Source organism: Bubalus bubalis, chromosome 6, assembly GCF_019923935.1.
Source record: "Bubalus bubalis isolate 160015118507 breed Murrah chromosome 6, NDDB_SH_1, whole genome shotgun sequence".
Taxonomy (NCBI): Eukaryota; Metazoa; Chordata; class Mammalia; order Artiodactyla; family Bovidae; genus Bubalus; species Bubalus bubalis.
The window spans coordinates 11,030,783-11,053,822 of record NC_059162.1 but is presented as its reverse complement, the minus strand read 5'-3'; the positions used below and the strand labels follow the sequence as shown (position 1 = coordinate 11,053,822).

Sequence of the window (23,040 nt, the reverse complement as noted above, 5' to 3'; positions counted from 1 at the left end):
TATATACAATGGAGTATTACTCAGCCATTAAAAAGAACACATTTGAATCAGTTCTAATGAGGTGGATGAAACTGGAGCCTATTATACAGAGTGAAGTAAGCCAGAAAGAAAAAACACCAATACAATATACTAACGCATATATATGGAATTTAGAAAGATGGTAACAATAACCCTGTGTATGAGACAGCAAAAGAGACACTGATGTATAGAACAGTCTTATGGACTCTGTGGGAGAGGGAGAGGGTGGGAAGATTTGGGAGAATGGCATTGAAACATGTAAAATATCATGTATGAAACGAGTTGCCAGTCCAGGTTCGATGCACGATACTGGATGCTTGGGGCTGGTTCACTGGGACGACCCAGAGGGATGGTATGGGGAGGGAGAAGGGGAAGGGTTCAGGATGGGGAACACATGTATACCTGTGGCAGATTCATTTTGATATTTGGCAAAACTAATACAATTACATAAAGTCAAAAAATAAAATAAAATAAAATAAATAGTTGAGTATTTTTAGCTTAACTTCTAATATACGTGTTTGCATTTAAAAGTTATGCACAGGGACTTCCCTGGTGGTCAGGTAGAAAAGACTTCACCTTCCAATACAGGGGCTGTGGGTTCTACCCTGGTCGAGGCACTAGGATCCCACATGCCTCACAGCCAAAACATAAAACAGAAACAATGTTTTAATGAATTCAATAAAGACTTTAAAATGTAAAACAAAAACTATGTGCATGTACTATATTATGATGGACAGGGCACGGCAACCAACTCCAGCATTCCTGCCTGGGGAATCTCATGGACAGAGAAGCCTGGGGAGCTACATACAGCCCACAGGGTCTCAAAGATTCATACATGACTGAGCGACTAACATATACACATGCACACATTATCTAACAATACATAATATCTTAAAGTAAGAAGCATGAGTGAAAATAAACATAACAGAAGTACTATTATTTTCTTTTTCCACCCTTGGGCCATCTTGCACATTTCTATTTGGAGTTCTCTGTTCTAGGGCATGTAGACCTGGAGTCTACATTGAAATCTCAGTGAAGTTTGTTATTATCTATGTGTCTTTGGCAAATTGCTTAATCTATCTGTCTCAAATACTCATCTGCAAAATGAGATTAATAATAGTATTATTAATTTTCATAGGTATACTGTAGGATTAAGTTAATGTCTACAAAAGACTTAAAACAGTGCTTAACAGGCAGCTTAGTGAAAGGGTAATAAAGTCCAATTCACCACACCTCTCATTTTCCTTTAACATTCTGCTTTGTGCTTCCTCCTCTACTAATCCATGAAGCTCATCTGACTATGTTAAGTAACACCCTGTCTGCTAATTATTAATAAAAACTAGCTCATAAGTTCCCGAGAATGGTTAAATGTAATAAAAATAATAGTATAGCATAATATGATTCATATTATATTGTGAATTCTATATTATTGCATTGATTGTTCAATCACTTAGACATGTCCAACTCCTTGTGACCCCATGGACTGTAGCCCCCCAGGCTACATGGGATTTCCTAGGCAAGAATACTGGACAGTTTGCCATTTCCTCCTCCAGGGGTTCTTCCCAACCCTGGGATCAAACTCACGTCTCTGGAGTATCCTGCATTAGTAGGCCGATTCTTTACCACTGCTGCTGCTGCTAAGTCGAGTCAGTTGTGTCCGACTCTGTGCGACCCCATAGACAGCAGCTCACTAGGCTCCCCTGTCCCTGGGATTCTCCAGGCAAGAACACTGGAGTGGGTTGCCATTTCCTTCTCCAGTGCATGCAAGTGAAAAGTGAAAGTGAAGTCACTCAGTCGTCGTGTCCGACTCTTCACAACCCCATGGACTGTAGCCTACCAGGCTCCTCGGTCGATGGGATTCTCCAGGCAAGAGTACTGCAGTGGGGTGCCATCGCCTTCTCCGTCTTTACCACTAGTGCCACCTGGGAAGGCCGTGCTGTATTACACAGTGTTATGAATATTGTGTGCATAGTCAGGAGTGTATTACATAGTGCTGAGTCACTAACTGAGACAAGCACAAGTATATATTTCTCATTTAATGCTCAAAATGCTCTAATAAGATAGCATTATTAACCCCACTTTACAAATGAGAAAACCTAGCATAGACAAAGTAAATATATTTAAATGCTTAAAGTATGTTAGAAATGTACTAAACACGCCAAAATATTGGGCACCATTACACTGGAGCGTCTGCATTATATTTATTGTATTACATAAGGATCATCATTATATTTATTGTATTACATATATTTATGGCATTACATAAGGATCATTTATTGTATTACAACTTAGTTGTTTTACCGTCTCAAGAATGAGTTCCTCCTGAAAAGGGTTGACAAGCAAAATATGAGCTGGTGTCAAATAAATCAACTTGGAGCAAGGCCACCATGTGCAATTATGATTAAACCCACAAGACAGTCATGAATAATCTAGCAAAGAAAACTAAGGAATGTTTGGAAAGAAAAGTATGACAACTCAATTTTGATGAGAGTCACAATCAAGTCTGGACAAAGTAATCTTTCAAAAGATGGCACCATAAATGGAGTATTCTCTTTCACATATACCTTGGCCTAGTACCTCAGCGGGCAGAGTTTCTTCTAAACTTTCCATTGCCTCTCACCAAAATTCAAAGCCTCTAATTTTTTATATTGAATGTAATAATAATGCAATCTATAATAATCCATATTATATAATAATGCAATCTTCATGGAATAAGATTATTCTTTTCATGCACAGTGAGTGAATACCTTCTTTCCAAGCCTGAGTCTTCTGCGCTTACCTCTACCAAAGACCACAGAAGCTCTTCTATTTATCTGGGTCTCTTCATCCTTGATATCCTTTAAGTCCCTCAAAAGGCAGACTTGCAATTATATTCGCAGGTACCTCAGGGCATAACAGAAAGGGAAATGGGTTCCATAGGGGACTTCTCCCCTGCACTGCAGCAGACAGCATCACTTTCCCTCATGGGGTTAGTTATCAGAAAGCTCCCCACTGTACTTTCCTCTCATTAGTTTACAGGTCAAAGTTTTCAATAAATATTTATTTCCTAATTGCACTCATCATCCTGACCATTGGAAGCTACTTTCTCCAGCCCTACAATCATTGTCCTTAACTGTGCTACAGGGCACCTTGTAAAGAACAGTTTTGTTATAGTCCTGTTATTACATGAACAAAGAGATATAGAAAGTCTTGAATGAATATGCTGACACCAGTAAAACATGTTGAAAGATATATATAATAGAAAATAAGATGATTTTAAAATAATCATGTGATTAGGATTTTATACCAATATTGAAATGAAGGAACAATGTTATTTTTTTTCTTATGCTACAAATGTATGTGAATCTCTCCAACCTTAAACAGTTCTCTTTAGTCCTGTCAATCACAGTCAACATCTTATCCTTTTTATGAGATTATTGTGTACTTAATCTACTGCTCTGTTGAAAACTCAAAGTTATTTTTTTCCAAATGTAGTTGATTTTATCTTGTAATCTTCTTAAAAGATTACCTAATATGAGATTTTGGAAATATATTTTGGTATAGGGAGTCATTCTTTCTCTGAAAGTTTTGTCTAACAATTCTTCCTGTGACTTGGAAGCTTATTTTCCTTGTCTATTTTCTTATATATGTATACCTGTGGTGGATTCATTTTGATATTTGGAAAAACTAATACAATTATGTAAAGTTTAAAAATAAAATAAAATTAAAAAAAATAAAATAAAGATAAAAAAATAAAAACTTTCAGTTGGCAAAATTGTTTTTTCAATAATTTAGCATAGGAAGAAACCATCTTTCTTATCAGATTTATTGAGATATAATTTGTATTTAAAAAAAAAATTTCTGGGAAAGATTGAAGGCAAAAGGAGAAGAGGGCAGTAGAGGATGAGATGGTTGGATACCATCACTGAATCAATGGACATGAATTTAAGCAAACTCCAGGAGAAAGTGAAGGACAGGGAAGTTGCAGCTGGTGTGCTGCAGTCCATAGGGTCACAAAGACTTGATCACTATGAGTGACTGAACAACAAAAATTTGGATACAAAGACCCACACATATTTAATGTGTACAACTTGATGAGTTTGAATATATCGCAAACACCCTTGACAGCATCACAATAAAGGGAATATGCATATCCAATACCATCTAGAAGTTCCTTACACCCCTTAGTTTGTAGTTTGCTTTTTATGGTTTTCTCTGTGTTACATGTGAAGAACACAATATGAGATTTACCCCTTAGAAATTTTGAAATGCCCAATGTCATATTCTTAACTATAGGCACTAGGTTATACAGCAGATTTATAGAACTTATTCATGTATCGTGGTTGAAACTCTATACTTACTGAACAACTCATTTCCCTCACCTCTCAGTTCCCGGCAACCATAATAGTATTCTCTGCTTCTATGGGTTTGACTATTTTATATACTTCATATAAGTGGAATCACACAGTGTTTTACTTTCTGTTGTTAGATTCATTTAGCTTAATATCTTCCAGATTTATTCACATTATTGCAAATGGCAGAGTTTCTCTCTTTTTAAAAAACTAAATAACACTCCATTGTGTATGTACACCACAATATTTAATCAGGTTATCTCACAATGTACACTTGGGTTGCTTCCATTTCCTGGCTATTGTGGATAGTGCTTCAATAAACATAGGAGTGCAGATATCTCTCTGTGATCCTGACTTCAGTTCTTTCAGATGTATACCCTGAAGTGGGAATACTAGATCATATGGTACTTGAATTTTTAATTGTTTGGGAATCTCCATATTGTTTTTCGTATCTGTGCCCCATTTTACATACCCACTATACAAGGGTTCCAATTTCTCTGTCACCTCACCAATATTTGTTATCTTTTGTTTTTTGGTGAATAGCCATCTTAACTGGTGTGAGAAGATATTTCATTGTAGTTTTGACTTGCATTTCCTTGATGGTTAATAAGTGCTAGTTGCTCAGTCACATCTGACTCTTTGTGACTTCATGCATGATAGCCCGCCAGGCTCCTCTGTCCATGGAATTCTCCAGGCAAGAATAGTGGAGTGGGTTGCCATTACCTTCTCCAGGAGATCTTCCTGATCCAGGGATCGAACACAAGTCTCCTGAAGCGCAGGCAGATTCTTTATCGTCTGAGCCACCATAATGTTTTAATGTTGATTTTTTTTTTATATACCTGTTAGCTAAGCGTATAAAAAAACAAACAAACAACAACAACAACAAAAAAAAAAAACAGGTATATAAACAAAAATTCAACATTAAAACATTATGGTGGCTCAGAAGATAAAGAATCTGCCTGCGCTTCAGGAGACTGTTAGCTAAGTGTCGGAGAAGGCAATGGCACCCCACTCCGGTACTCTTGCTTGGAAAATCCCATGGATGGAGGAGCCTGGAAGGCTGCAGTCCATGGGGTCGCGAAGAGTTGTACACGACTATGCGACTTCACTTCCACTTTTCACTTTCATGCATTGGAGAAGGAAATGGCAACCCACTCCAGTGTTCTTGCCTGGAGAATCCCAGGGACGGGGGAGCCTGGTGGGCTGCCGTCTATAGGGTCGCACAGAGTCGAACATGACTGAAGCCACTTAGCAGCAGCAGCAGCAGCAAAGTGTAGTATGTCTTATTTGAAAAAATATCTGTTCAAATCCTTTACCCATTTTAATTGAGTTATTTGAGGGGGTCCTTATATATTTTGGGGTTTCCCTGGTGGCTCAGACAGTAAAGAATCTGCCTGCAATGTGGAGACCAGGGTTTGATCCCTGGATTGGGAAGATTGCCTGGAGAAGGAAATGGCAACCCACTCCAGTGTTCTCCAGTATTCTTGCCTGGAGAATTCCATAAACAGAGGAGCCTGATGAGCTACAGTTCATGGGGTCGCAAAGAATCGGGCATGACTGGGTGACTAACAAACGTTTTAGAAATTTTCTCCCCCTCAGATATATGGTTTGCAAACGTTTCTCTCATTCTGTCAGTTGCCTTTTTGTTCTGTTGATTATTTCCTTTGCTGTATGGTAGTTTTTAGTTTGATGTAGTCCCACTTGTCTATTTTTTTTTTTCCTGCTTGTCTATTTTTGTTTTTGTTGCCTGTGCTTTTGGTGTCATACGCAAAAAGTCATTGCCAAAATTGATGCCAAGGGTATTTTCCTCTGTTTTCTTCTAGGAATTTTACAGTCCCAGGTCTTATGTGAAACAGTCTCTTCTGATCTGCTGATTCAGTTATTCTTTAGCTCAAAAATAATTTCCTTTAATTTCAATTATTGTTTTTCTTCTACTTTGTTTCTTTATGGAATTTCTATATTCATATGTATGGCAGAGGATGAGATGGTTGGATGGCATCACTGACTCAATAAACATAAATTTGATCAAACTCCAGGAGACAGTGAAAGACAGGGAAGCTGCAGTCCATGGGGGTCACAAAAAGTCAGACATAACTTAGCTACTGAACAACAATAACAACAATATATGGTTTGTAGAATAAGTGAATATATTCCTTATATATTTCTTTCCTTACATTTAATCTTAGGCTTTTCATGTTGCTCCTTTTTTTCTGGAATATGTCCTTTAGGCTTTCTTCTAAGTCATTATTTTCATTTTTTGTAGTATTCAATTTATTCAATATTTCTATTACATTCTATTTTTGTATTTTTCATTTGCCCGTATTTTTACTAATAGATATTAATACTATTTTCACAAATTTCATTGAACATTTAAATAAAAATTATTTTACTTATTTTTTAAATTAGATTTATTCTGTTTCATTTGTTTCCAATCCTCAAATCTCTATCTCTATTTAATTATAGTAATTCTTCAAGTAATTACTGAGCCATGCATTAAACACATTTAATGGTCTTATAGCACTCAGTGTAGGGGAAGACTAAAGTAATTTTTTTACAAAAGGATAATCTGGGTGTGTGGGTATATTTGTGTGTGTTCGTGTATGTGACTACATATACAGATACAAAACTAACTAGAGAAGAATATGTCGATGATCTAATGGCTCATCACAAACATGGAAGCATCTGCCATGAAGTCTGACATCAGCTGTAGACGACTGTTTCTTTTTTTTTTTTCTTTTTTTTTTATTATTTTATTTTTTTAATTTTATTTTATTTTTAAACTTTACATAACTGTATTAGTTTTGCCAAATATCAAAATGAATCCGCCACAGGTTTCTGTGCCGAGAAGTTGTATGTTTCTGGTTTTGTTTTAGCAGCCGGAGATTACTTGGGTATTTAATCACTTCTCTGGCTTGTGTATTTCAGACTTACTTTTCATACACTTCTCTGAACACAGCTCAAGGGACAGCTCCACTGTGATTCTATTTGATTCTATTTCCTGTATCTGGAGCTTCCAAATGCACCATGACTTCTCAGCATCTGCTTTTCCAAGTTTCGATCATTTTTTTTTTTTTCATAGCTTATATGTAGAATTGTATCCATTTTCATCTGTGTAGATTCTTTTATCCTATTTCCTCTATAAATATCTGTTGATAAGTATGGTCTTCAATTGGACCTTGTATGTATGCATACTGGGGTAACAATTCAAGTTTAGGGATAAATTAAGGGCAATCTTTTTATAGTATTTATAGTATTTTGGTTTTATATTATTTTACTTTTTGTATGTTCTGATTTACTGTAGTTTTTATGTATACAGCTTTGATCATTTCTGGACTACCCAATAGATTCAGCTGGTCCTTTAGACACTTCAAATCAAATATATTAATTTTTTCTTGAAAGGAATGTGACATATGGTATTTCAAGGTATAAAAATAGCCATTATGAATGTCCTTGGACAACACAAAGAGAACAAAAATAAAAGCAAGAGAAGTAGCTCAGAAAGGTCTGTATCTTTAATTATATATATTATCTCTCTATTCATCATCTATCTACTTTTTATCATTTCAGAGTGTGTTTGAAATCACATTAAATCAAATAGTCTAATTCAATCAAATTGGTCAAATTCAACCAAAATAGTTAAAGTGAAGATTGATTCCACTTGGCCCCAGAAAAACAATATTAACAAAACTCTATGAATGATAATCATAGATAAATGTATGAGATTTCATTTCTAATATATCATTCTTTACTATAGCATTCTTTAAAACATCCAAAATAAATGCAAGTAATTAGTGGCAAATAATAGTAATAGCTAACACTTATCTTTGCACTCGCCCTATGTTATGAAACATTCTAATTACTTTCACAGAGTAATTCACTCAGTTTTTCTAACAACTATATGAGGTTCTACCTTCAACGTATATTACTTTTATACCCATTTCATAGATGATGAAACTAAGATGCAGAGTGGTTAATTAACAACCTGTTCAAGGTCTCAAAGCTAGTATGTGGTACCAGTGAAATATGGACCTCACCCTCTTCTCTAGATCTTATGTTTTTAACTGCTGTATTTTATAACTTTCAGTTGTTACTAATGCCTATAACATTAAAATAATAATATATAATAATTTTAAAACATATTAAAAATAAAATTGATGCTCATAAACAACAAAATAAATTTTCAAGAAAGCAAATAACAATAAAATTAATGCTCAAATATATTTTGATGGCGTAAACATCATATTTCCTTTCTATTATTTATCTATCTGTTCAAGTCTATACAGGTAGTTATTGATATCGTAATTGAATACATATAAATGTAATAAACAGGTACATGGGAAGAAGAACTGGGATAAACAGAAAATATCAGTATGGAAATAAATTAGTATTATGTTAATTTTAGGATCCAGAACATTACAGTGACTATCAAATTAAGAGATTTTAATGATCAATCAATTCTTTGGATCTAGCATTAACCTGCAGATGCATAAAATACCTTCTGAAGGCAGAGAAGTTTCTTAATTGCAATCTTCATATCCTTGTTTCTCAAGCTGTAAATGATAGGATTGAAAAAGGGAGCAAGAACTGCAAACATCAGTGCAATGATTGTGTCCAAAATTGGTGGGAAAGTGGCACAGAAACGCAGGTACATGAGGCATACACTGCCATAGAACATCAGAAAGACACCAAGATGAGATGCACAGGTAGAAAAGGCCTTCTGACGGCCTTCAGCAGAGGGAATTCTTAGGATCACAGTGATGATTCTGATATATGAGAGGGCAATTATCAAGACAGAGAAGATGATAGCAATAGCATGGATCACATCCTCAATCAAAATCATGGATGTGTCTGTACATGCCAAGCGTAGCACAGGTTCAAAGTCACAGAAGATCTGGTGGATTTTGTTTGGCCCACAGAAGGGCAGTGTGGAAATCCATACAATCTCTGGGAGCAACACAAGAAAACCAAAGATACAGGAGCCTATAGAGAGCTGAGTGCACAGCCGGGGCGTCATAATGGTTGAGTAGCGGAGAGGATTACAGATGGCAACATACCTGTCAATGGCCATGGTAGTCAACAAAATCCCTTCTGAATTGCCCAGTGAGTGGAAGAAGTACATCTGCAAGAGGCAACCAATTATGGAGATGGTCCTCTTCTTATTGACAAGATTGGAGAGCATTTTGGGAATGGTGGCTGTGGTGTACCAGATCTCCAAAAATGAGAATATGCTGATGAAATTATACATGGGATTGTGCAGATGAGTATCCATCCTGACTGCAAAAAACACAATGAGATTCCCAATAATGATGAATATGTAGATGATTAACAAAGGAATAAAGAAGAGGAGGTTACCATCTTCAAACTCAGGAAGTCCAGAAAAGAAAAATTCTGTCACCATAGATGTTTGGTTACTTCTCACCATGGTCTCAGCAGCCTTAATTGTTATACGTAAAAAGACACAACTCACTCCCTAGATGAAGTGTGAAGGATCAGGTCAATTACCTTATACGAGTACAAAGAACAACACTTGAGGTAAATTATTTACTTCTATCATTCTTTGATTCATTAAACAAATATTCATTTAGGGCCTATTATGTGCCTCGGGCTTTCCAGGTGATACAGTGATAAAGAACCCTTCTGCCAATGCAGGAAATTCAAGAGAGGTGGGTTTGATCCTGGGTTGAGAGGATCCCCCAGAGCAGGAAATGGCAACCCACTCCAGTAGTCTTGCCTGGAGAATTCCATGAACAGAGGAGCCTGGTGGGCTACAGTCCATGGGGTCACAAAGAGCTGGACACCACTGAGCACACACACACACGTGCCAAACACAACGGTAGGTTTATTGAGTTCAGTAGTGAAGAAAATAGTCTCTACTTTCATGAACCTTATATACTAATTAAGGAGACAGATAATAAGCAAATAAAGTATTAATAATGTCATGTTTATGAGCCATAGTAACTACAATAAAGTAGAATATTAGGGGTACTATTAATAATCACATTTTTATAAGAACTCACAAAATCACTATCAATCACATGCTAAATTCTCTAATAACTCTTGGCTATAGATTAGAAAAATCAAAACTTTTAGTTCGTACAATGATGTAATCATAATAAAGTTATATTTTGCATTTTCTGGAACATCCCCAGTTTCCAATATTATGCTTCTTTATCAGGCCACAGAGCGGCTTTGAGTGTAGCTAGAGAAGAGAATAAGGCTTTAAGACACACATATCGATATAGAGATTTGGTAGGAAACTCCAGCAGCAGCAAAAGTAAATCTAGTAGAAATTGGCCACCACAGAATGAAAGGACTGGTGAAAAATTCAGCACTAGAGCATTTTGTAAGTATGAAGGAGGCCCAGTAAGTGAACTGTGGGCTCTCTCTTGGGAATCTGGTTCTTGAAATCTTTTTAATCAGACTCCTAAAACATCAATCTGCTAGAGATATTGAAAAGAAGAGATTCTGAATGAATAACTGTTTCCCTATTCAGTTTTCTCAGTTGAATTACAAAAAAGGTGATTTTCTTAGAATTGGCACTTTAAGGTTAGTAGATTTGGAGAAAGTGGCTGAAATTCTTCAAGGAAAAAACTCAAAGATAATGACATACATTGCTTAGCTTTTGGATTTAGGGGTTTAAGATGGATGTATAAGAATGTGAAGACAATAAGATATTGATAATTATGTGGAAATGGAGGCCTAGAAACTGATACTCCCATGAAATTCAAGAGAAATTATAACAGAAATAATAATGAGATAAAAGGTCATATTCTTAAAGACAGATATATTAGAGTTTAAAATATGTAGGGCAGAATAATTACTATATGTCAAAAGTCCTAGAATGGGAGAAAATCAATCATATAAATTCATGGTAAAAGTTTATGAGAAAAGTTGTTAACTGAGTCATTCCTGTGAACTTTAATGTCTTTGCATGGCACAACTAAGATTGAAGGTATTAAAGTATGTGCCAAAGAAAATAATTTTTAGGTAACAGCAATGTAAGGAAAAGGAGAATAGCAATAAAACATTTTCCCTGGAACTTTTCTCAGCCTAGAAACACAAGGGAAGTGGGAAGAGTTGGCAACTTTCATCTGAAAATGGTATTGTTTTTAGAAAAGAGATTCACTTCAGTTAAGCAAGAAGGTAAATAGACATAATAGACACAGAGAAGACTATTTGCCAAGGGAAAAATGCTGCTGGGTATTCATAGGAAAGAAAAGGAAGGAATGGTATTAGTTGGGATTAGTAGGAACAAGGCTATATTAGGAAAGTCTTGGAGAAATCCACAAAAGAAGGAAAGAAACAGGATTGACTTCAAATTCACAGAAATGTTAGGCTATCCCAACACCCAAAGGGAAAGAATCAGAAAGGAAAGAATTACACTTTTAAATAAAGGAAGTGGATTTAAGAGTTTAATGCACAGGAATAAAATAATAAGAGAGTGGAAGATCCTTTTTGCTCTACCCTCCACCTCAAAAATACATGGACAGTGAAGAAACTGGCTCCTGATGAAAAACCTGTATGAGTTTTCGGATGTTTCCTGGCAGACTCTCCAGGGGATAGATGCTCTTTCCACTCCTAATTTGTGCACAGCCAGGTCACCACAGTCTCTGAAGGGAGTTGCAGTAAAAGACCCAGTCTCCCCTGGTCATTCATGCTTTTTGAACATTTACATTCACCCGGCATTTTCATTCCTAAGTCCCTTTAGCTGAAGCCTCGGACCAAAGTACCAAAGTCATCCTCAGGTATCTCTACTGAGGCCTCCTTATGGGAGGAGAAGGAAAAACCTTTGAGATACTTTTCTCCTCTCTGACTTAGCTCACTCTGTGACTTCCCCTCTATTTCAATGTCTATAAAATGTTACAGTCTTTTGCTCAGAGTCCCTTCAACACTGAAATGACCTCAGTGTTGATACCGCTGATGCTTGACTGATGCTCAGTTTTATAGGAAATATGAAACGGGGTTGGGATGGGGGGAATTGGTCCTTTCTCCAGTCACACTTTCTCGGTAAGTGATTCAAAGCTTCACTTTTACTCTCACTTGTTTCAGTTGTTGCTTTAACCCACCGTTTGGACACCTGGCAATTCAATGCTCTTAGATCAGCTGAACTCAGGAAGAGATTAAGGGAAGGAGCAAAGAAGAGTTACATGAGCTCCGTTTACAAATAAGTAGAGAAATGACTACTGCTAATTCCTTAGAACTGAGACATTTTCGACCTCTAAAGCAGTCACAGCTGCTGGCTTCTTGGGTTTCTAGCATCTCTATTTATTTCCTCTAAGTGACTAGTAGTAATCCTTTCAATAGAAAGTGAAAGTGAAGTCCCTCAGTCGTGTCCGACTCTTTGCGACCCCATGGACTGTAGCCCACTAGGCTTCTCTGTTCATGGGATTTTCCAGGCAAGAGTACTGGAGTGGATTGCCATTTCCTTCTCCAGGGGATCTTCCTGACCCAGGGATCGAACCCAGGTATCCCTCATTGTAGACAGACGCTTTACTGTCTGAGCCACCAGGGAAGTCAATAGAATCCAGGTGCTTATATTTTAGCAAAATCAATATTGTCCTCTACAGAGCTTCATATGAAATTTATCTATTGGAGACTGGGAGAAGAGAAATGAGCTGACCCAACCCCATTGGAGAAAGGAAGATGTGCATTAAAAAACTGATCTGGAGTTAGAGACTAGTCAATTTGAGTCAATACTCTGGGATATGATTTTCAGTAATAGGCTACTGATCCTACCTAATCTCTCTTTATTCATGTTCTCATTTGGTTTATATTCATTTCATTGGGAACAGAAACCAGTATGTAAAATGACTTACTTTTGGACCAGAGTTAACTTACAGAAACTCTGAAGGTGTGAAAACAGAGAAATATAATAATTAGGGAAAAGGTGTTAATTATTCAACCCATCATGCCTCAGATAAAACATAACATTATCACTGATTTTAAATCTATCGCCTCCCATCTGATCCTAATTCCATTCATGCAATCTCAAATATGTCCCCAAATATTGGTATTTAAGTTAACAGAAGAAGCACTAGCTAAGTGTCCTTTTTTTCTACTTGGGAATAAATTTACTTTCTCATTAACATTGGACCAATCTCATCTTGGACCCATGTGCATTTTCCTCTTACCTCTGGCAGAAACAAGGAGGTCCCTTCCCTTCCTACATTTAAGCAGTTCAGGTCCCTTCAGTTCCTCAGGTAGGTCTGTTATACCTGTCTAAAATCTTCTTGGGGATATTTCTCTACCAAAATATTTCCCCTGATGCCTGAAGAAAAACAGCAGTTCTATTTCCCCATGGGTTAATTAGCAGAACCCTTCTCCTCTGGTCTTTTCTCATTAGTTCTCCTTTATGTTAAGAACTCCAAGAGTCTTCTTCCTTAACTATGATCACTTTTGATAGCTATGCTCAGAATCAATACACATGAATACCATTATTCTGAAGAACTGCTTTCAACAGAATTGGGGTCTGTTTTTTTGTGATGTGTTTTGTTGTTGTTTTGTTTTTGTTTTTAACTATTCTCTGAAAGGATAGTGGCCTTTCTCAAGGCCTGTTAAATTTCCCTGAGGAAGATACAATATCATTTGCAATAGCATTGTTAATTGTAGCACACTATGCCATGATAAACTTGTTTACTTTGCTGAAGATACTCCTCTACTCAAGCTCTAAATATAGACCACTGCCTTTCAGTTTGAGCCCACACATACAGGATTAGTTCCAGTGGTTCTAGTGAAAATTTTAGCATAATGTGGGGATACCAATCATCTCTATGTGGCAAAGAAAATCACACAATCTTAACTCTTCCCTGTATCCGTGCCTTTTGCAAGCTACTTTGGCAGCTGTTTCTAATGCAGTGGTAAACAATCTGCTTGCCAGTGCAAGAGAGATAAGAGATTCAGGTTTGATTCTGAGTCATGAAGACCCCCTGGAGACAGAAATGGCTATCCCCTCCAGGATTCTTGTCTGGAGAATTCCATGGAGAGAAGAGTCTGGTAGGCTACAGTCCACAGGGTCACAAAGAGCTGGATATGACTGAGCATTCAGACACTTACTTACTCTACCAAGAAGTGACATTTCTTTCCCCCCTCTAAGTACCCCTTTTGTTGACTATGAGGGCTACTCCATTTCTTCTAAGGGATTTTTGCCCACAGTAGTATATTTGATGATTATCTGAATTAAATTCTCCCACTCCCATCCATTTTAGTTCTCTGATTCTTAAAATGTCAATATTCACTCTTGCATCTCCTGTTTGGCCACATCAAATTAAACTTGATTCATGGACCTAACATTCCAGGTTTGTACGCAAAATTGTTCTTTATAGTATCAGACAACTTTGACCACCAGACACATCCACAACTGGGCATCATTTCCACTTTGGCTCAGCCTCTTCACTCTTTCTGGAGCTATTTCTCAACTCTTTCCCAGTAGCATGTTGGACATCTACTGATCTGGGAGGCTCATCTTTTTGCCTTTTCATACTGTTCATGGGGTTCTCAAGGCAAGAGTGCCAAAGTGGTTTGTCATTCCCTTCTCCAGTGAATCACATTTTGTCAGAATTCTCCACCACGACCCAGCCATCTTGGGTGGCCCTGCACAGCATGGCTCATAGATTCATTGAGTTAGACAAGGCTGTGATCCACATGATCATTTCGGTTAGTTTCCTATGATTGTGGTTTTCATTCTGTCTGCCATCTTATAGATGAGGATAAGAGGCTTGTGCAAGCTTCCTGATGGGAGGGACTGGTTGTTGGGAAAACTGGATCATGCTCTGGTGGACAGGGCCTGCTCAGTAAATCCAATTTTCTGCTGATGGGTGGATATGTACTCCCACCCTGTATTTTGGCCTGGGGCTGCCCAGTCCTGGAGTCTGCAGTCTCTGTGGTAGGGCTATAGTCTCTATAAAGGCTTCCCCATTAGCTCAAATGGAAAAGAATCTGCCTATAATGTGGGAGACCTGGGTTCGACCCCTGGATCAGGAAGATCTCCTGGAGAAGGGCATTGCAACCCACTCCAATATTCTTGTTGGGAGAATTCCATAAACAGAGAAGTCTGGCCAGCTACAGTCCATGAGATCATGGAGTCGGACATGACTGAGCAACTAACACTTTCATTTTCACAATCTCTATGGCAGGGCTAATGGCAACCTTCTCCTAGAAGACTTATGCCAACATGCCACATCTCTCAAGACTGCTGCTGCCAGTGCCCCTGACCCTGCAGCAGGCCACTGTCTACCTATGCCTCTGCTGGAGACTCCCAAACACTCACAGGCAAGTCTGGCTCAGTTTCTTGTGGGGTCACTGCTCCTTTCCCCTGGGTTCCTGGTGCACATAAGGTTTGTTTTGTGCCCTCCAAAGTCTCCATTTCCCCAGTCCTATAGAAGTTCTGTAATCAAATCCCACTGACCTTCAAAGTCAGATTCCCTGGGGATTCCCAGTCCCTTTAAGAGATCCCCAGGTTGGGAAGTCTATCGTCGGGCATAGATCCTTTGCAACAGTGTGAGAACTTCTTTTGGATAATTGTTCTTCCGTTTCTGGGTCACCCACTCAGTGGCTTTATGGTAAGACTAATGGCAACCTCCTCCAAGAGGACTTACACCTCACAGGACTGCCGCTGCCAGAGCCTGTGTCGCCACGGCAGGCCACTGTTGACCCATGCCTCTGCAGGAGACCCTCATACCCTCACAGGCAGATCTGGCACAGTCTTTTGTGGGGGTCACTATTCCTCTCCCTGGGTCACAAAGAATCGGACACTCCTGAGCAACTGAACAAGTCCCCCTTTTAAACTGATTAGGCTGTAGGATGCAACAGAAGGATTTATGTGCCAGTTCTGAAATGAGTCTCTAGGAACCCACGTACTCAGGCTCTATATTAACACCCCAGCTAGCCATTATATGCACAATAGGGGCTAGCCTACTGCAAGATGAAAGACATGGGGGAGAGTATAACTGTCTTAGCCAGACAGAGCATTGCCCTAGTTCAGTCAGTTCCAACCAAACAGTTGCTGACTCTTAATGCATGAGGGAACCAGGACTAGAAGAACTAGCTATTTGACTCCAGTGAAAATTAACCCATAAATTAAGAGACAGAGAGATAGTTTCTGTTTCAAGCTCTAATTCTGGGGGCAGTCTGCTTTGTAACAGAAAAGCACTGTGAAAAATTACTGTGTTCCCATAATTCATCTTTTCCACCTCCACATTTGCTGTACTCCAACTTGTATCCATGGGTTTCCTAGGTGGCTCAGAGGTAAAGAATCACCTGCCAATATGGGAGACATAGGGGACAGGAGTTTGATCTCTGGGTCAGGAAGATCCCCTGGAGAAGAAAATGGCAACCCACTCCAGTATTCTTGCCTGGATAATCCCATGGACAGAGGAGTCTGGCAGGCTATAGCATATGGAGTTGCAGAGTTGAACACGACTAAGCGACTGAGCGTGCACACAATTTGCATTCATACAACAGCAGGGATGTTATTCCAAGAATCTAATATCTTACTTCAATGTCTTCAGTGTCTTCAGTTGGAACAAATTCAAGTATCTCATAATATGTGCTGCAAGTTTGCATATTTTGCTACTAATCTTCATCTCATGACTCTTACTGCATTCCATTCGCACATATGCATTTGATTCCTTTAAAATGGTTTTCTTAGAAACCCAGCTATTTCTAACCTCAGGATATTTGCACAATTGTTTTATCTTATATATTTTCCTGGCTGATTCCTTCTCAGTATTCAGCTGTCAGTTTAAATGCTACTTCATCAAAAAAGCATTCTCTGTCACTACTTCTAAATGGATATATTAATTCTTTTGATGCATATTGCTAAATTGCTCTAGAAAAGATTATACTATTTAACATCATGTCAGTACTGTCAGAGTGTATATTTATTTTCTTCATCATATTAAAATTGCCATCATTTTTAAAAGTAGCACTTGTTTTTTTAATAAATTGCAATACTTTATTATAAATAAATTAGAAAACTATAAGCAAATACAAAGTTAAAAATAGAAACAGCTTATTAAATACTCATCCAAAGACAGCAAAAATTAAAGACCTAATTTCATCAATTTTTCAAACTTATCACAATCCATTAGGAAGTGGTGAAATCAGTTCCAAAAATGATTTTAAAGAAATAGGATGGGGAAAGGAAGTAAAAAAAAAGATAAGAAGTACCATATGGATTAAGCATAAGTATTCTTTTGTAAAAATACTGTTTTAGCTATAAATATGGATGTGAATATACATTTATGTAGATAGATGTATCCTATATTATGGTTTAAAATATATTGTGACTCACCCTTAACTAAGTATTTTAATGATTCCACTTGCTCCTTATTACCTTATTTCTCTGTTTTCAGTAGTAGTAAAACTCCATGAAAGAGTTATCTGTAATTGGAATTTCTAATTTTTCTTTGATTTTTTTCTATCCAACTACTCAGGTCAGGCTTTTACTTTCACCATTTCATGCATACTTCTCTTATTTATTTAACAATGATCTCCAAGTGTCTAAGTTCAAAGTCAACCTTCAGTCTTTACCTTACTTGACTATTTTGCAGAATTTAACAATCACTTCTTTCTTGATGTATTCTGTTCACTTGACTTTCAGAACGCTTTATCTTTGTCCTTCTATCTTATTGATCATGTCTTCTGAGTCAGGTTTTCACTAGCTTTTACTGCTGCCTAGATTATTCATTCGGAGAAGGCAATGGCACCCCACTACAGTACTCTTGCCTGGAAAATCCCATGGACGGAGGAGCCTGGTAGGCTGCAGTTCATGGGGTCGCTAAGAGTCGGACACGACTGAGCGACTTCACTTCCACTTTTCCCTTTCATGCACAGGAGAAGGAAATGGCAACCCACTCCAGTGTTCTTGCCTGGAGAATCCCAGGGACGGGGGAGCCTCGTGGGCTGCCGTCTCTGGGGTCGCACAGAGTCGGACACGACTGAAGCGACTTAGCAGCAGCAGCAGCAGATTATTCATTATTTTATCTCCTCATATTCCTATGAATCACAATTTTATTCAAATCTTTGTTCAAATGTAACCTTATAATGAGGTCCAATTATGGCCACTTTATTTAAAATTATGATATCCCTGCTGCTGCTACTGCTGCTAAGTTACTTCAGTCGTGTCCAACTCTGCGTGACCCCATAGACGGCAGCCCACCAGGCTCCCCCATCCCTGGGATTCTCCAGGCAAGAACACTGGAGTGGGTTGCCATTTCCTTCTCCCTACCCACACTAAATCCTATTATCTTGAAATAGTTTTATTTTTTTGTTTCATAGAGACCAGATGATTTTATTCTATTTTGGAATTTTTTTCTTATTTTTAATATTTTTTTGACAACTTCCCTCATCATAGTGCAAGTTGCATAATGGCAGGGAACTTTTTTAGTCTTATCACAAGCACCTAAAACAGTGCTTGGCACAGTAGCCTTAGTAAACATTTGCTGTATGAATAACAAAATGGGTCATATTATTGTTTCTTTAGTTGGTTAGTATCTTTTAAACTCAACAAGGTTTTAGAAATGTTTGATAGAATCAAAACTTATTATCTATATTTTGCACTAAGGAATTTGTATATATTTAGTATTTTATACAGTTGCATTATTTAAGATAATTTGACCTATTAGAATACTAAATCTACCTTGCAATTCTAATTTTAGATTTCTAATTGAGCAATTAATTTATACACTTAAATTTTTTTATTTATTTACTTTTGGCTATGCTGGGTCTTCATTGCAGTGCGGGCTTTCTTTAGTTGCAGAGCACAGGGTCTAGGCATGTGGACTTCAGTGGTTGTGGCATATGGGCTTGAGTTGCGGTTCCTAGGCCCTAAAACACAGGCTTGATAATGGTGGTATACTGGCTTAGTTGCTCCACAGAATGTGGGATTCTCCCAGACCAGGGATCAAATCTGTGTCTCCTACATTAGCAGGCAGATTCTTTACCACTGAGCGCCCCAGGAAGCCTTTTACGTTTTTTAAAAATTTATAGTTTATAAAATGCACACATTAAATCAAGATTTTACACTTTATTATGTAAAATTTAAATCTTACTATATTTGTCACAGCATTAAACCACTTAAAAGTATTTAGGATAAGCCATATTTATAACTTACTTTTTAGTTTTGGAGAGTTTTTTTAAGATTATAAAAAAGATTGTTTCTTAAAACCTGTGGAGTTTTGTTTATTGAGTCAGAAAATTGAGGTACTTGAAAGCAAAAATACTATATATCATGTGCTGTGCTGTGCTTAGTCGTGTCTGTCTCTTTGTGACCTCATGGACTAAATAGCCCACCAGGCTCCTCTGTCCATGGAGATTCTCCAGGGAAGAGTATTAGAGTGGATTGCCATGCCCTCCTCCAGGGGATCTTCCCAACTCTGGGATTGAATCCAGGTTTCTCACATTTCAGGTGGACTCTTTACTGCCTGAGCCACCAGGGAAGCCCAAGAATTCTGGAGGGGGTAACCTATCCATTCTCTAGGGGAACTCTCCGACCCAGGAGTCAAACTCCCTGGCCCAGGGGTCTCCTGCTTGCAGGTGAATTTTTACCAGCTGAATTACCAGAGAAGCCCAGTGTATACCATATTTAAATGTAATTTAAAATTATTTAATTGCCAAGTTTATAAACCAGACCAAATATTTGTCAAACACCTTTAATAGTGAATAATAAAATCTGTTAGATTTATAAATGGAATACTAAGCTTTTAAACCAGGAGTTCAAAGGTCTAAAGGCTAGGTTTCTAAACAGTAACCTCAAATAAGTTCATTTTAATTTTATAACCAAGAAAAGTCTATATACTTTTCTTTACACCCAAAAATTTTCTAATGGGTATCAAAAAGCTCACATTAATATGAGATACTTTGCATTTACTGGAGTGAGAGGGGATATAGGATAGCACTGGTCCCCTGATGCATGAGAGGAAACGGGGCCTGGGGCTGATCCGAAGTTGAGAGCTAGCACTGTCTTCCACTTAACACTCCCAAGTGCATTTAAGAATTTATCTCCCTGATCAAAGCTGACTGAACTTTTTTTTGATGTTCCATACTACTTATATTTCTATTTTTTGGCACCTCTCTTCTCTCTCCTGTGGTTGTCTTCCTGGTATTTGTGATACCACTGAGATGATTGGTTTGCTTTTAACAGGAGCTGGAAAAAATTTTTTTCTAGAGACAATTTACCCCTAAAATCACTAGAGCACTTCTATAGGAGGAAGGCATGGACTCATCCCAGAAGATAAAATGTGTGTGAATTCCGGTTAGAATGGCAATCATCAAAAAATCCACAAATAATAAATGTTGGAGAAGGTGTGGAGAAAAAGGAACTTTTCTGCAATGTTGGTGGGAATATAACTTGATACAGCCACTATGAAGATAGGATGGAGATTACTCAAAAAACTGTGAGTGGAAGTACCATATGACCCAGAAATCCCACTACTTGGCATATATCTTGAAGAAACCAAAATTGAAAAAGGCACAAGTACCCCAATGTTCATTGCAGCACTATTTACAATAGCGAGGACACAGGAAGCAACCTAGATGTAAAACATAAGATAAATGGATAAAGAAACAGTGGTACATATATTCACTGGAATATTACTCAGCCATTGAAAGGAGCACATTTTTTGAGTCAGGCCTAATGAGGTGAATGAACTTAGAGCCTATTATACAGAGTGAAGTAAGTCAGAAAGAGAAAAACAAATATAGTATATTAATGCATATATATAGAATCTAGAAAGATGGTGCCAGTGAACCTAATTACAGGTCAATAATAGAGGCACAGACATAGAAAACTGACTTATGGACATGGGTGGGGGAGAGGAAAGAGAGGGTGGGGCGAATGGAGAGAGTAACATGGAAGCATATACACTACCATGTGTAAAATAGATAACCAATGGAAATTCGTTGTATGACACAGGGAACTCAAACTGGGGCTCTATAACAACCAAGAGGGGTGGGAAGGTATGGGAGGGAGGATAAAGAGGGAGGGGAAGCATATATACTTATGGCTAACTCATGTTGATCTAGATAGAGGTCAATGCAATATTGTGAAGCAGTTTTACTTCAATTAAAAATAAATAAGTTTGAGGTGGGGAAGGAAAAAAAGTGTGTATGGATTTTTTCTTTTTTTTTAATGCTGAGTATAAGTTTCAAGGCAGAAAATAAGAAAGAGAGAAACATTCTAAAGCAGAAAGGCAATAAGAATAGGGACACTGCAGTGTGAGACTGGCCGAGCATTTTAGTATAACATAACATAGAACATTATTTATATAGTGATAGTGATTTTTTTAGATTAGCACATCAGATATAATTATATATATTTACATAATTTATGTGAGTTTTTTGATCTGAAACCTATACATTTTGTCTATTTAATCTTCAAGCTTTCAAGAGTACTTGGTCAAGCATTTTCTGAACAGTGTAAAACAAAACCCAAAAGAGTTAATAAAAACAGCAGGACACAAGCATCCCAAGGTCAAAGACTATATGGACTGCACAATCATTGTTAGCTATCATTAGACAATCTATGGGGGGATAAATGTCTCTTAGATGAATGTTAGGAAGTCTGGTTTCTTCTTCTGCCTTAAACTACTTCACTGCTGCACATCTTGTTAATCTTTTTAAAATAAAATAATAATAATAATGATATAGGAGTACTGTGAATATAAAATGGAAGAGTAGGTAAGGGAAAAATTTAGATCTGCGAGAAGTAAATATGATTATTATTTAGTTCAGTATCTCCATTGATTTGGTGTTATAAAGTGTACAAAATACTCCATCATAATCTATAAATGTTATAAAGATAGGTAGATCACTGACAACTTCCTTTATTAGATTAAGCAATAGTTCTTATGTTAGAAAAGTGACGCCAACACCTGGACTCACACACACACACAGGACTTAGTGAAACAACATGCTGGTGGTGAGTGGGGAATATGCAGGGCAAGTTCTCAACAAGACTGTATAAGGCAGAAGGTAAGAGAAGAGACTGCAAGTCTCACCTTTACTAACTCATCTCGGGCAACTAACTCTCTGTGACTTTGTTTTACCATCTATAAAATGGAAATAGTACAAGTACACCTACCTCATAAGGATGTTTTATCAATTCCATGAATTAATATATGTAAAGCACTTAAAATAGTGCTGGAATGATGAATAAACAAATAGGGGAGGAAGCAACTTTTGGAGGTGATGGATATGTTTATGGTACTGACTATGGTGATGGGTGTATACACAGTCTCCAAACTCAAGTTGTATACATTAATTATGTCCAGCTTTTCATATCTCAATCATATCTTAAAGTGGTTTAAAAAAAAAAAAAGAAAAGTGAAAATCATACCCAAACTACTACATAAAGATAAATTATGCCCAGTAGTTTTAAAAACTGATTTGTTAGCATTTTAAACTTATGAATATAGATGCTTGAACAGATAGAGTGAATTCTCATTGGCTTCCAGAGACATTGAATGTTTTTTGAGAACAGAGGATTTTCTTTCTTTTTACTTTTTTTTTTTTAAGATTTACTTATTTGTTTGCTTATTTTGGGGCTGTGGTAGGTCTTAGTTGCTGCACAGGGATTTCTCTAGTTGCAGCGGGGTGCTACTCTTGCAGTGTGTGGGCTTCTCATTGTGTTGGCTGCTCTTGTTGCGGAGCACAGGTTCTAAGGCTTGCACACTTCAGTAGTTGTGGCTCACAG

The 23,040-nt window shown here is 37.5% G+C and overlaps 1 protein-coding gene across 1 annotated transcript; it reads right to left on the bottom strand.

Annotated features, from left to right (window-relative positions):
• Positions 1–8,820: 8,820 nt before the first annotated feature.
• Positions 8,821–22,396, bottom strand: LOC102389455 (olfactory receptor 6K3-like). Its single transcript, XM_045166214.1, has 3 exons — positions 22,346–22,396; positions 9,769–9,819; positions 8,821–9,711 (listed from the first exon to the last, which is right to left on the bottom strand). The coding sequence occupies exons 1-3, from the start codon at positions 22,394–22,396 to the stop codon at positions 8,821–8,823; spliced, it is 993 nt and encodes a 330-aa protein (XP_045022149.1).
• Between the last annotated feature and the right edge of the window lie 644 nt (positions 22,397–23,040).